The sequence below is a fragment of the Musa acuminata genome, chromosome BXJ2-8 (genome assembly GCF_036884655.1).
Source record: "Musa acuminata AAA Group cultivar baxijiao chromosome BXJ2-8, Cavendish_Baxijiao_AAA, whole genome shotgun sequence".
In the NCBI taxonomy this organism is placed as follows: domain Eukaryota; kingdom Viridiplantae; phylum Streptophyta; class Magnoliopsida; order Zingiberales; family Musaceae; genus Musa; species Musa acuminata.
In genome coordinates this window covers 53,964,575-53,980,190 of record NC_088345.1, presented here as the reverse complement: position 1 = coordinate 53,980,190, position 15,616 = coordinate 53,964,575, and the positions used below count along the sequence as shown (strand labels likewise).

The 15,616-nt window shown below is 46.7% G+C and overlaps 1 protein-coding gene across 1 annotated transcript; it reads left to right on the top strand.

Annotated features, from left to right (window-relative positions):
• The first annotated feature begins 11,729 nt into the window (after window positions 1-11,729).
• Window positions 11,730-15,165, top strand: LOC135620327 (SKP1-like protein 1A). The gene is made up of 2 exons (XM_065123222.1): window positions 11,730-12,133; window positions 14,784-15,165. Exons 1-2 carry the CDS (start codon window positions 11,834-11,836, stop codon window positions 14,955-14,957), a joined length of 474 nt encoding a protein of 157 aa, XP_064979294.1. The 5' UTR covers window positions 11,730-11,833; the 3' UTR covers window positions 14,958-15,165.
• The last annotated feature ends 451 nt before the right edge of the window (window positions 15,166-15,616 follow it).

Genomic DNA, 15,616 nt, shown 5'->3' with positions numbered 1-15,616 from the left:
AGCTAGGCCGACGAGTCGCAAGTCTGGAATCGATCTGGAGCGACTCGGGCAATGAGTTGGGCCGATGAGTCACAAGTCTAGAATCGATCTGGAGCGACTCGGGCGAGAGCTGGGCCGACGAGTCACAAGTCAGGGATCGATATGGAGCGACTCGGGCAGAAGTAGGGCCGACGAGTCGCAAGTCAGGGATTGACATGGAACGACTCGGGCAGAAGCAAGGCTGGAGAGTCGCAAGTCGGGAACCGATCTGGAGCGACTCAAGCAAGGAGCTGGGCCAACGAGTCGCAGGTCGGGAATCGACATGGAGTGACTCGGGCAAAAGCAGGGCCGATGAGTCACAAATCGGGAACTGATCTGGAGCAACTCGGTCAAGAGCTGGGCCGACGAGTCGCAAGTCGGGGATCGACATGGAGCGACTCAGGTAGAAGCAGGGCCGGGGAGTCACGGGGATTGACATGGGGCGACTCGGGCAGTCTGCTGGGCCGGCGAGTCGCAAGTCGAGGATCGACACGGAGCGACTCGGGCAAAAGTAGGGCCGGCGAGTTGCAAGTCGGGAACCGATCTGGAGCGACTCGGTCAAGAGCTGGGCCAACGAGTCGCAAGTCGGGGATCGACATGGAGCGACTCGGGCAGAAGCAGGGCCGGTGAGTCACAAGTCGGGGATTAACATAGAGCGACTCTGGCAGTGAGTTGGGCCGGCGTGGCGGCCGGTCCTCGAGGGGTGTTATCATGGCGGGATGATAATGGCCAATCACTGGTTAGGGGACTGAGCTGTGTGGCTCGAGAGGAGATCGGTCCCGTTGGTCGAGTAGTTGATCTCGGGCTTAGGTCTGCCGGTGGGAGACACTTTGTCATGAGCGGTGCCATCGCGCCACGTGGTGTGCTGACCGGGACAACGCAGGTTCTGACTCGGGCCGATCGGGCCTCCTGCGAGCTTGTGATGGGGGCGCCGGAGTCGCTCCTCGGACTTGCTCCATCCTTGGCCTCTCGTTGTCCTCGCGCTTCCTCGCCATTAGGGCTTCAGCAGCGATGTAATGATTGGCGCACTGGAGCGTCTCAGGGATGGTCATGAGTGGCTTCTCGATGAGTGACCAAAAGAGCCTCGAGGGCCTCAAGCCCCTCAGGAATGCCTACATGGTTACAGAAGGGTGAGCGTCCGGGAAACCCCAGATTTTCGCAGCAAAGCACGCCACGAATTGGGAGAGCAACTCGCCCTCTTGTTGAGATAATGCCAGTAGGGTGGCGATAGAAGGCCTGGGTCACACGCTAGGGAGGAAGTTTTGCTCGAACTCCCTTGCGAGCTGGTCGAAGGATGAGACTAAGAGCGGGCGTAGCCGACTGAACCATGTTCGTACCGGTCCTCTGAAGGTGGTCAGGAACGCCAGACACATCAGGGCGTCCGAGGTGCCGTAGAGGGTCATCTGAGCCCGAAACATCGCGACATGCTCCGCGGGGTCAGAGCCGTCGTCATACATCTCTAATGCCGGCAGCCTGAAGTTGAGGGGTACATGCTTGTCCTGTATTTCTTGAGTAAAAGGGGAGTCGCCCGAGCTGCCTTCGTTTGACTCGCTCCGTGACTTCTGAAACTCGTCCAAGCGTTAGTTGACCCGGGATAGTTGGATCCTAAACGAGTCATCCAACGAGTCGAACGATATGGTGTCAGGCTCAAAGCAGGGCAGTGTGATCCGGCAGGGTGCGGGTATGCTATGCTCGGGTGGACCTCTTAGGTCCGTCGTTTGGTCTTGGACTTCTCCCGCCCCGACCTGCTCCCTGCTCGGTCTTTGTCGGGTCGAGTCGGTCAGGGGAGTTGCTAGCTGCACGATCCGGGGAATGAGTGGGATGAGCGTTTACATCATCCCTGCCATTGCTTGCACTTGCTTGGTCAGGCCGAGGAATTGCTAGTCATAGGTGCCCAGCAAGCCAATCACGTGAGTGATGGCACGTGTGACTTGATACAGAATCTTTTTGCTTATTATATTATGGCGTATATCACTTTATAACTATTGCATAAATGCATATATATTGTGATGTCCTTGGATTTGTGCAATGGGAATCGGATCGTGATGAGATCACGATAATGAGATCGATTCACCTTTAAATACATATCCTAAATAATCCCGGTCATAGGTTACTCGAGAGGGACATCGTGATAACCGGATAGACTGGTGTGCTGTATACCCGTCCATATGATGGATGCAGCTGGTCTCATAGCTGCTCGTGTAGGGACACTAGGGATACAGTACAGGTGCTCATTGGAGAATGAGTTCACTGATTGATCCGCTTACGGAATGCTGGATGGTTGATGATGCCTTATTGTCAGACAGCGATTCCGTAGTCCTAGTGGTGTATCTGGTCCTTAGACTTGAGACACCAAGGATGTCCTGTATGAGTGCTCCACTCTTTGATACCAGACTTATAGGTTTGGCTGTTCCCAGATCTAGTACAGCTGGTCATTGGGAGTGGTAGTCGACCTTACGAGGGCTATTGAGTGTCAATAGAGGATCATCCACTCTCGGCGTCATGAGAGGAATATCCTATGTGTTCTTGCTCAGACAAATCCCTGGCCAGGGTCATTCGGGTTGAGAGAGAAAGAGTTCTCCGGGAGAATCCGATTAGAGCGAGACTCGAGTAGAAACCGTATGGGTCTGACAGCACCATGCTCGATATACGGTCTCTGGGATATTAGATGGATGAGGGACTATAGGTACATGGTAACTGAGGACAGACAGGTCCAATGGATTGGATTCCCCTGTATCGTCTGGGGACTACGGCGTAGTGGCCTAGTACTTCCGTAGTCGATGAGTCGAGTGAATTATTACAGAGATAATAATTCACTAAGTTAGAAGGAGTTCTGACAGGTATGACTCACGGCCAGCTCGATATTGGGCCTAGAGGGTCACACACATATGGTAGGCATTGCGATGAGTAGAGGTTCGGATATGAGATATCCGACGGAGCCCTTGTCTTATTGGATGCAGATCCAATACCCACTAGGGAAAGGACCCATTAGGGTTTTGACACGGGATCTCTATAAATAGGAGGGATTCACAGCCTCATAGGCTAGAGTCTTTGCTTGCCCTTCCTATTCTCCTCTCCCTCTCCACCTCAGAGTAGGCCTGGAGTTTTGAGGAGCGTCGTCGCAACCCTGCTGTGTGGATCACCGCTAGAGAGGAGGACGCTTGACCTCCTTCACCCTCTCCTAAGGATCTGCGAGGAAACAGGGATATACGATCTCCCTAGGTAACACAATCTTTATACGCAGTTTTGTGTTTTGCGGATTTTTGCGCACCAATCTTCGCACGACGACGAACATCTTTTTGGGAATCGGGGATTTTTGTTTTATTGTTCTTCCGCTGCGCATATGATGTCGCCCCCTTATGATTTCCCAACAGTGGTATCAGAGCCAGGTTGTTCGTGCGAATGATTGGTTTTGAACTGCGTGTATTGTGTTTAGGAAGAAAATTGACGTCAAAATCGTTGACGCAAAAGCGAGGAAGGGCAGCAACAGTTGCTGCCCTCGATCTGCATGCCTGCAGCCACCTGCAGCGGCAGCCGCAGTCGCAGCCAGGCAGCACAGCGCCGGCGCATGCGCAAGCGCTGTGCCTGCAGCAGCCGGCCGGCGGCCTGCTTGCAGCAGGCTTGCCGCCGGCGGGGCTGAGGCACCGCAGGGCAGAGCCGCGGGCAGAGGCGCCGCGGGGCAGCAGCGCGGGCTGAGGCACCGCAGGGCAGCGGCGCATGTGGCCGCTGCTCCCACGGGCAAAAACCCCGCAGGGGCGGCCGCCAGCGAGGCAGCACCGCCTGCGGGCGCTGCCTCGCCGGCAGAACTGCCCGCGGAGGCGGCGACGCCCGCAGGCGAGGGCAGCGCCCCGCCCCTCACCGCACAGGCCGCCGCCGGCAGGGTGGCGGCGGCGGCAGCAGCGAAAAGGGGAAAGGGCATTAGGGTTTTCTGGGAAAAAGACAGTTTTGCCCCTCGGAATTTGAGAAATTCCAGTTTCTGTCTTTTGTCCAAATTACGAAAATACCCTTAGCAATTGAGAAATTCCCTACATGTCCCTGATTTCAGAAAAATATTAATTAATTAAAAGGTTTAGTTGATTATTATTTTTATTATTATCTAGTAGTCCTACATGATGATGATTATTTATACATGTGATGTATGATGTGTGGACGGATGATCATGGACCGTGTGATGTGTGTACTTGTGATTATTATTATTGAGGTCTGCGAACCTCCATTATATTTCTCGTTTATTGTCGGGCCTGCGTGCCTATGATTAAGTTGTAATCACATGAGGAGGTGCAGCGAGAGCGTGGATGCGATAGCGGGACTCACGAGACGGACGATCGTGTTGCATGGAGATGCATCAAGATGTCGACGAAACCGACGAGGACGAGATGGACGATCACAAGGCATGGAGATGCACCGTTGCACACATAGATCTTGATGTGAGTGATTAGGCCTACTGGCTCGGGCCTAATCATATTAGGTTGTGGTCCATGATCATCTGGTGTGATTGCTTATACACATACTAGATAAGTATATATATTTGCATGCGATGTAGATATATATTAAATATGTATATGTGTGACATGTCATATTAGGAGACCAAATTATAGAAACATCTCTCGATAATATTAAGTCGGTAAACGTGAGGCAATTAGATTGACCCACGTGGCCTTCCATCGTTATGAGTAGGAACCGAATCCCGGTGTAGGTTGAGTTGGTCGAGTCCCTCGAGACTCACCTATATCGCGATTCGCTATCTTGCTTACGACATAGAGATGTCACCGGTGACCTGAGGACATGGTATGCTTGGTCGAGTCCCTCGAGGGTATATCATCAAATCAGACTCATCTTGTAACGAAGGTGTTGACTTAACCGAGCATCATGGTTGGTCGAGTCCCTCGAGGCCATGGTGATTCGGAGGCCGAACAGGACGGGAATCACAAGGAGTTGTGATCGGTAAGAGTTGTCTACCTTTTAGGCTTAGTGTGATTGGTCGAGTCCCTCGAGGTTACACTAAGACGCTGATTGGATCCTGATCCCCACTAGAAGTCTGCCGGAGACTTCCGTTTCACGTGCTGAGGGTGTCGCGTGACTCGTTAGTAAAATAGTGGGAGCATATTAAGATAGAAGTCCATATCTTGATAGTTTATTTCTTGCAAAATCTGCATGTTATTCATTTTGCTACATCTTTATTTTCAGAAAATGTCGCTTTCAAATCCCTTACGTGGCATACTTGATGTCAACCGCCTCACTGGTCCAAATTATACGGATTGGCTCCGTAACTTGAGAATTGTTCTCACAGCGGAGAAAATCGTGTACGTCCTTGATACAGTGATGCCTACGCCCGAAGAAGGGGCAAGCGAGGATGAGATCGCTCGCTACGTGAAGTACATTGATGACTCCACTCTTGCTCAGTGCTATATGTTGGGCTCTATGACTCCAGAGTTACAAAGACAACATGAAAAGATGGATGCCAGATCCATTCTCCTACATGTCCGTAAATTGTTTGAGGAACAGGGAAGGACTCAACGATATGAGATATCCAAGAGCCTTTTCCGCGCTAGGATGACTGAGGGGACACCGGTTCAGAACCATGTCCTAAAGATGATTGAGTGGATAGAGAAACTCACAGGTCTAGGAATGGTCCTAGAGGATAACTTGTGTGTGGACATTGTGCTTCAGTCCCTACCAGATTCCTTTTCACAGTTCATAATGAATTTTAATATGAACAAGCTTGAGGTGACTCTCCCAGAGCTCCTCAATATGTTGAGGGAGGCAGAGAGTACTATTAAGAAAGAGAAGCCAGTTCTCTACACTGGTGAGACCAGAAAGAAAAGGAAAGCAGAAAGGTCCCTTAAGAAGGGAAAGGGCAAGGGCAAACAAGGTAAAGCAAAGGTTGCTAAGAAAGACCCAACAAAGGACAAAGGCCAGTGCTTCCACTGTGGTAAAGATGGGCACTGGAAGAGAAACTGCAAAGAGTACCTTGCAGAAAGGGCGAAACAAAAGCTTGATGAAGCTTCAGGTACATTCATGATCAGTCTCCATTTGTCAGACTCTTATGATAACACATGGGTATTAGATACTGGTAGTGCTTATCATATATGCAATTCGTTGCAGGTTCTGGCAAGGCCTAGGAGACTAGAGAGAGGCGAGATGGACCTAAAGATGGGTAATGGAGCAAAAGTTGCTGTATTAGCTGTTGGCGAGGTCGCTCTACATCTGCCTAGTGGAGCTTTTATTGCATTAGATGCATGTTATTTTGTTCCTTCTATTATCAAAAACATTATTTCCATTTCATGTTTAACAGTTAGTGGATATAAATTTGTTTTTGAGAACAATGGTTGTTCGATATTATTAGATGATAAGATCATCACGAAAGGAACATTGCATAATGGTTTATTTATGTTAGACACCACTCCACATATCATGAATGTAAATGTGTCTAAGAGGAAACGAGATGAGGTGAACAATGCATACCTGTGGCATTGTAGGCTAGGTCACATCCATGGAAGAAGGATTCAAAAGTTGCTAAATGATGGATATCTAGATCCATTCGACTATGTGTCATATGCAACTTGTGAGCCTTGCATTCGTGGAAAACTGACCAACTCTCCATTTAGTGGAACTGGAGAGAGAGCCACTGAGTTGTTGGAACTCATACATAGTGATGTATGTGGACCCATGTCAACTCATGCCATTGGAGGTTACTCCTACTTCATTACATTTACTGATGATTTCTCAAGGTATGGATATGTGTACTTAATGAAGTACAAGTCCGAGGCCTTTGAGAAATTCAGAGAGTATAAGAATGAGGTGGAGAACCAGACTGGAAAGAGTATCAAAACTCTTCGATCAGATCGAGGAGGTGAGTACTTAAGTACAGAGTTTACTCACTTTCTCAAGGACCATGGGATATTATCCCAATGGACACCTCCTTATACACCTCAGCTCAATGGTGTCTCTGAAAGGAGAAATCGTACATTATTAGATATGGTACGGTCCATGATGAGTTTCGCTGACCTACCCATCTCATTCTGGGGATATGCCCTAGAAACCGCAGCTTACCTTCTGAACAGAGTTCCAACTAAGTCGGTAGTGTCTACACCATATGAGATATGGAAAGGGAAGAAGCCTGATCTTAAGGTTGTTAAGATTTGGGGCTGCCCAGCCCACGTTAAAAGACACAACCCCGATAAGTTAGAATCAAGGACAGAGCGATGCATATTTGTGGGATATCCCAAGGAAACTTGTGGGTATTATTTCTATCATCTCGAGGACAAAAATGTCTTTGTAGCTAAGAGAGCAGTGTTCCTTAAGAAGGAACACATTCTTGGCGGAGACAGTGGGAGAATGATAGAGTTGAGCGAAGTTAGAGAACCAAGCTCAAGCACCACTCTACAGCCCGAGTCTGTTCAGGTACCTAATACACAAGTTTCAACTTTACGCAGGTCTGATAGAGTATCTCATCCTCCTGAGAGATATGTGGGACATATTAGAGGAGAGGATGCTGAGGATATTGATCCTCAGACCTACGAGGAGGCTATTATGAGTATAGACTCCGGGAAGTGGCAAGAAGCCATGAATTCTTAGATGGATTCTATGTACTCCAATAAGGTTTGGAACCTAGTTGATGCGCCCGAAGGTATTGTACCCATCGGTTGCAAATGGATCTTTAAGAAAAAGATCGGAGTAGATGGAAAGGTAGAGACCTATAAAGCAAGGCTAGTGGCTAAAGGGTATCGTCAAAGGCAAGGTGTTGACTACGACGAAACCTTCTCACCCGTAGCAATGCTAAAATCCATCAGAATTCTATTGGCTATTGCAGCACACTATGATTATGAGATCTGGCAAATGGATGTGAAAACCGCATTCCTCAACGGGAACCTGGAGGAGGAGGTGTATATGATGCAACCTGAGGGATTCGTGTCCAAGAACTGCCCAGATAAGGTGTGTAGGTTGCTTAGATCCATTTATGGACTAAAGCAAGCTTCCCGAAGTTGGAACATAAGATTTGATGAGGCAATCAGATCTTATGACTTCGTTAAGAACGAAGATGAGCCTTGTGTATACAGAAAGGTAAGAGGGAGCGCTATCACCTTTTTTGGTGTTATATGTGGATGACATCCTCATCATTGGGAATGACGTAGGAATGCTATCCACAGTAAAGACTTGGTTATCTAGATAGTTCTCCATAAAGGACTTTGGGGAAGCATCTTATATCTTGGGGATTAGAATCTATAGAGATAGATCCAAGAGGATGCTTGGCTTGTCCCAGTCCAGGAACATAGTAACCATTGTCAAAAGGTTTGGCATGGAAAATTCCAAAGGGCAAACATGAATATGATACCTTATGCTTCAGCAATAGGGTCTATCATGTATGCCATGCTATGTACTAGGCCTGATATAGCGCATGCTCTGAGTGTCACGAGCAGGTATCAGGCGGATCCAGGCTTGGAGCACTGGAAAGCAGTAAAGTGTATCCTTAAGTACTTGAGAAGGACTAAGGATCTTTTACCAGTATATGGAGGCAATAGCCTTAAGGTTGAAGGCTACACTGACTCAAGTTTTCAGTCTGATGTCGATGATAGCAAGTCGAATTCAGGATATGTGTTTACCTTGAATGGAGGAGCAGTGTGCTGGAAGAGTTCCAAGCAAGATACCACTGCTGACTCGACCACAGAGGCGGAGTACATTGCTGCATCAGATGCAGCAAAGGAGGGAGTCTGGGTGAAGAAGTTCATCACAGATTTGGGAGTCGATACAGATAGCGACAAGTCGACTTCCTTATATTGCGACAACTATGGGGTGATTACTCAAATAAGGGAACCCGGGTCTCATCAGAAGTGTTCTGAGGAGGTTCCAGCTTATAAGAGAGATCGTAACCCGAGGAGATGTAATAGTGGAAAGAGTTCCATCCGAAGATAACATTGCAGATCCACTGACAAAGCCGTTGTCTCAAATTGTCTATGAGCGTCACAGGAGTCTGATGGGGATCAGACACATAGGTGATTGGCTTTAGGTCAAGTGGGAGATTGCTAGTCATAGGTGCCCAGCAAGCCAATCACGTGAGTGATGGCACGTGTGACTTGATACAGAATCTTTTTGCTTATTATATTATGGCGTATATCACTTTATAACTATTGCATAAATGCATATATATTGTGATGTCCTTGGATTTGTGCAATGGGAATCGGATCGTGATGAGATCACGATAATGAGATCGATTCACCTTTAAATACATATCCTAAATAATCCCGGTCATAGGTTACTCGAGAGGGACATCGTGATAACCGGATAGACTGGTGTGCTGTATACCCGTCCATATGATGGATGCAGCTGGTCTCATAGCTGCTCGTGTAGGGACACTAGGGATACAGTACAGGTGCTCATTGGAGAATGAGTTCACTGATTGATCCGCTTACGGAATGCTGGATGGTTGATGATGCCTTATTGTCAGACAGCGATTCCGTAGTCCTAGTGGTGTATCTGGTCCTTAGACTTGAGACACCAAGGATGTCCTGTATGAGTGCTCCACTCTTTGATACCAGACTTATAGGTTTGGCTGTTCCCAGATCTAGTACAGCTGGTCATTGGGAGTGGTAGTCGACCTTACGAGGGCTATTGAGTGTCAATAGAGGATCATCCACTCTCGGCGTCATGAGAGGAATATCCTATGTGTTCTTGCTCAGACAAATCCCTGGCCAGGGTCATTCGGGTTGAGAGAGAAAGAGTTCTCCGGGAGAATCCGATTAGAGCGAGACTCGAGTAGAAACCGTATGGGTCTGACAGCACCATGCTCGATATACGGTCTCTGGGATATTAGATGGATGAGGGACTATAGGTACATGGTAACTGAGGACAGACAGGTCCAATGGATTGGATTCCCCTGTATCGTCTGGGGACTACGGCGTAGTGGCCTAGTACTTCCGTAGTCGATGAGTCGAGTGAATTATTACAGAGATAATAATTCACTAAGTTAGAAGGAGTTCTGACAGGTATGACTCACGGCCAGCTCGATATTGGGCCTAGAGGGTCACACACATATGGTAGGCATTGCGATGAGTAGAGGTTCGGATATGAGATATCCGACGGAGCCCTTGTCTTATTGGATGCAGATCCAATACCCACTAGGGAAAGGACCCATTAGGGTTTTGACACGGGATCTCTATAAATAGGAGGGATTCACAGCCTCATAGGCTAGAGTCTTTGCTTGCCCTTCCTATTCTCCTCTCCCTCTCCACCTCAGAGTAGGCCTGGAGTTTTGAGGAGCGTCGTCGCAACCCTGCTGTGTGGATCACCGCTAGAGAGGAGGACGCTTGACCTCCTTCACCCTCTCCTAAGGATCTGCGAGGAAACAGGGATATACGATCTCCCTAGGTAACACAATCTTTATACGCAGTTTTGTGTTTTGCGGATTTTTGCGCACCAATCTTCGCACGACGACGAACATCTTTTTGGGAATCGGGGATTTTTGTTTTATTGTTCTTCCGCTGCGCATATGATGTCGCCCCCTTATGATTTCCCAACAGGAATGCCTCGGGAGACATGGCCAAGGGTCCCGTGGAAAGTCCGGGGGGTGATAACCCCGGTTCGTTGAACGAGCGCCAGTAGCGATCCGACGTCGAGGTCGGGATCCCCCCATCTCGAAGGATGGGGAGGGGCTGATCTTCGGGCCCAACAGAAAGGTGACCGGCCGGTGGTTCTCCCTCGGGGAGAGCTCCCGTGGGATGCTCCTGCGACATGCCCTCCTTCTAGCACCAAAATGTTGGTGAACAAATGTATCGTGGCTGATGAATCGGCATGACTTGGTCCACGGGTCGATCTCGGGAGCCTCCTATCGACTGAGCTGGCTGTCGGGGTCGACCGAGTCCTCGCAACGGGGGCCTTGATCGGCGTTCTCTAGTCCGGAGTAGCTCGATGGCGCACCGCGGGGACGTCGATCGGAGATCTCGGAGGTTGGGACGCTCGCGTGACGTGGGATGCTCGAGCTCTCGGGAAGGAGTGCTAGTTGGCGTTGGTCGTGATCGGAGCTGATTGGCGGCTCCTTGGTGCCGGGCGAGTCACGCTCCCGTGCCGAGTCCCTCACCATCGATGAGTGGTAGCCCTCCTGTAAAATGGCCTCCGTCGGGTGGTGCCCGGCTATGGCCCCTCCGACGAGCAAGTTAGTAACGAGAGAGATTGCTCTTTTCCTTCTTTTTCTCCTTTTTCCTGGTCGGAGGTCAGCTAGGGGTTTTATACTATGGTGCGAAGGCTGATGGTGCGTCAAACAACACCGCCCCGAGCCCTTGGGACGGGACGTGTGGCGTAAGGTTTTGACTTGACGTGCTATGTCGGTTGTGACGTGTTCACACTGTCAAAATATACCATATCAGTATTAATTATCATCGTTGCGAGGCATCCTTTCACCTTACCACACCACAATACTCGTTCCCATAAGGAGACGCGATTGTTAGCAGCGGTCTTACCTTGGTTGTCCATCCCTTACTTACCGTTTCCCTTTCCCCTTCCGGTCAGGACTCGCATTTGTATCGTGGTTATCCTTCCGTTTCCGAGCAGTCGACGCGTTATCGTTTCGCGGCGTCGTGGACGGAGTCGTTGTTGTCATCGTACCGTACGCGTAGCCGATGTGGTAAACCCATAACGTCCTCGTTACATTCGTACTCCCAAACCACACCATCTTACGTGTATATAAAGACACGCCCATCATATCCGGCGCGTCCGTATTATATTTGTTAGTTGGTTGCGCTCGTCTCCGAGTTCGATCTGTCGGTAGGTTTTCCTCCCCCTTCTCCCTTCCGCGACCAATTTCCTGCTCGATCCGATCGCAATGGATAAGAAGATCATCCTCAAGAGCTCCGACGGCGAAGAGTTCGAGGTGGACGTGGCGGTCGCCATGGAGTCGCAGACGATCAGGCACATGATCGAGGATGATTGCTTCGAGAACGGCGTCCCCCTCCCCAACGTCACCTCCAGGATCCTCGCCAAGGTCATCGAGTACTGCAGGAAGCACGTTGACGCCGCCTCCAACTCCTCCGGCGACGCCTCCAAGGTCCCCGACGAGGAGCTCAAGGCCTGGGACGCCGACTTCGTCAAGGTCGACCAGGCCACCCTCTTCGATCTCATTCTGGTAGGATATGAGCGCTGACCACTATTCCCTTCTATTGCTCGGTAATTGATCTGCTTGATTTCCCCTATTTTTCCTTGCAAATTAGATTTATAATTTTGGTTTGGTTAAACCCTAAATGATGTACAAGTTATCCGTTGTTAGAATCTTTTTAGGCACTTATAGTTTCTTAATTTATTGTAGTTCTTGAAGATATATTTCATACCTACCAATCTAAACCAGGGAATCTTCTGATTTCGTTTATAGAACGAGGGGTGTTGACATTTGGTGTTCGATCTATAATGCCTACTTATTATCTTCTTCCAGTTAGAGCCACTCATTATCTGTTAGCCATGATAAGTTGTTGTAATTTAAGAATTCATCAAGAGTCTATGAGATGCCAATTTATAGTAGTAGCACCCATAAATTATTTAGTTGTATCATGATATTTTAGCCACTAATAGTTACAAATGGACGAGGTTTAGGGTAGCAAGAAGATACTGTGAAGGACGTAAGGAATTGAGAAAATGTCTGTTGCAGTTGGAAGCTGTATGGCATGGGAGCTAGGTAGAGAAATAAAAATTAAGCAGGCAGAGTTAGGAAAAGAAAAAGGAAATTAGGAAGAGGAACAAGAGGAGATAATTCTAGTGAGTAGGAGGAGAGGCATATGGCCTGTTCTTATTGTCTTTCTTTATTTGCCTATTTATTTTGACAGTGTTGCTGTAGTTCTTGGCTGCTAGGCCTACACGCTGTATCTTGAAATTTTTATAGTTTGTTTGGAGTTTCATTTAGATTTAATAATTGTACTCATTTTGCTTTTTTTTTTTTTTTGCTTTTACCTTTTAGGTAAGTTACTTCATCTTTGTTTGTGGCTTTCATCTTTAGTTTTACTGTTTTGGATATTTATTTGAGTAATTTTTCATGTATCAAAGCCCCATTATGTGGGGGTGTTCTATGTTCTACAAATGTGCTTTAGAGGAGGTTTAAACTTCCAATTTTACACATGTTTGGATAATTTTTTGTTAGATTAGAAAGAAAAAAAATTTCTTTTGTTTCCTTTCTTGATGATTTTTTTACTAGATGGGAATTATGACACCTGATTCGTTCCAAATCGTAAGTGTGAGGAGAATCTCAAGGCTGAAAGGGCTCTTCGCTATTGATAAAAGGCTTAAACATTTTATGTCATTTTGTATATGAACTCCTCACTTTGTAATTGAAAGAGACCATTTCATGGAGTTGCTAGACTAGTGCGTTATGACAATAGATAGAGTGGACCTTTAATTATACATTTTTGGTGAGCAAGTCCAAGTAGGAAAGGCCTAATTATTAGTAAAAATGTTAATGAATCAGCCATGTGTTTGAAGTCTCACTTGTTGGATTTCCCTGGGCAATAGGGGCCTAAAATGCTGGGTTGTGACATTAATTATATGGAGCTCAGTGTTCTATATTTTAGGAGTGCAATTAACATCCTAGGTTGAGTGCTTCAATGGACCTATTTGGTATATTGAGACTTAACAAATCAAAAGTGAAGCAGTTAGTGGTGGTAGACCGATCAATTGAGTGACCAAGACAAAGTAGGCCTAGTTAAAATACAACCAACAATTTCATAGTTCAATCAAGACAATAAATGTCATGTCGCTTTACTTAAGCGAATCATCATGTCAAAATAGTCACTGGTCTATTCAAGCTCTCCAAGGAGTATCATTTTCTGGTACGCTCAGAGTAATGTTTATGGTTGCTAAGAGTATTTGAGTCGTTTGTTAAGGTTAGCATTCAGGTTTTGTTGCATTCTGCAGTGCATTCATCCCAGGGGAATTCAGTTTAGCAACCCTAAAATTTTTCATGTTAAGCTCAGAAGCTTTCTTAAAATCTTTTGTTTCTTGTTACGTGTATTATATTTTATATGCATATATGAGTTGGGCTGGTGACTGGTGAATACTTATCTGGTTGATATTGGTGAAGCATGGGGTGTTAATGCAGTGCACTATCTCTAAATTTGAGTTGTAGCCACTTGACAGACTTCTAAAGGGAAATGTCTGGTGATTTTTCATCTCCTTTGAACCTTGGCCTTCTGCCTCCTCTAAATGAAGTTATAGCCTCTCATGAAGACCAGACTGACTAGATTATGAATGGTTTGTAGTAATCACTTCTTAATGGCTGATAATGAGTTAGATTCACATACTTGTCGATTGGTTGGTTACACAGTAGTTTATAGATGACTACTAAGCTTTGGTTTGAATTGATTGATTTCAATTAAGTTCTCACATGAAGTATCACCCCCTCTAATTCTCTAAATATCTTTAATACAAATATTCAAAAAAGTGTCAGACATATATATCTGAGAAGTATGCATCTGAGTACTCTTTGAGTGCTTGCATGATATGTTTGTGTGTAAAATTGCAATGGGGCTGTCTTCGTAGCCCCGCTATGATAGTATCTGATGATCCGAATTATGATGCTGTCTGATTTTACTTTTTGTACTGTGCATTTGGGAATTGAAAGTCGAAGTTGTTTGTGTTTCATATTTAGGCATGTCTCTTAATGAAATTAAGATTCATGTTGGCATGTCTTTATGTCCATTTAATACAAACTTACGAAAGTTTTTGGTACTCAAAAGTGGTGGTGCATATAATCTATGAATCCAATTGTGCTGATGACCGTGTGGTGGATTCAGGCTGCAAATTATCTGAACATAAAGGGGCTTTTGGATCTTACCTGTCAAACCGTGGCGGACATGATCAAGGGGAAGACGCCTGAAGAGATCCGCAAGACCTTCAACATCAAGAATGACTTCACCCCCGAGGAAGAGGAAGAGGTGCGGAGGGAAAACCAGTGGGCGTTCGAGTAATCTATTGGTGTGCCTACCTTTCGTCAAACCTTATCATATCTAGTGACAAGGCAATTAATTACTCACGGTCTGTAATTAGGTTGGGATTATGAACAAAACGTGAGAAGACTTGAGAAACTGTCAATTGGGACACCATAAATTTGCTTTTTAGTTTTCATTGCATGTACAGTAATTAGCTATTATTATGATTTTTGATCCCTGGATTTTATATTGGTTTGTTTGCTATTTTGTCTGCATAGATCACATCACATGCATGGCTATTTTTACTGGCTGTCAGGCTTCCCCAGGAATGGTTTCCAATATCGTTCGTCATACATGAATCATAGGTCACGCAGGCGATGTGTTCATTAGTTTGAAACCATTAAAAAGGGATAATGGAAGAAGAATGGGCACGTCATACATTCAACTGCCGGACGTGCAAAAGAAATCCAAAAAAAAAAAACGTTGGTCATTCTCTTTTATTTCTTTCTTGCAGCACATTTATCTTAAGGAATTAAGACTGAATTTTTTTTGTTTTCTCTTGGAAAGAATTGTGGGTGCAGCGGAACGCCGCATTGCGGTGTATATATGTTGTATTTGTGGTCGTCGGTGACGCGTTCAGTCCATCCGAGCCGTTCGTTCGTGACATCAGGCTTCCATAATCTTCATGAGCCCGGAGA

Bases quoted from the DNA above. Each gene is read 5' to 3' on its own strand.
- LOC135620327 (XM_065123222.1), top strand. From the start codon at position 11,834: ATGGATAAGAAGATCATCCTCAAGAGCTCCGACGGCGAAGAGTTCGAG. The intron at 12,134-14,783 runs GTAGGATATGAG...TGGTGGATTCAG, and splicing joins CCCTCTTCGATCTCATTCTG to GCTGCAAATTATCTGAACAT.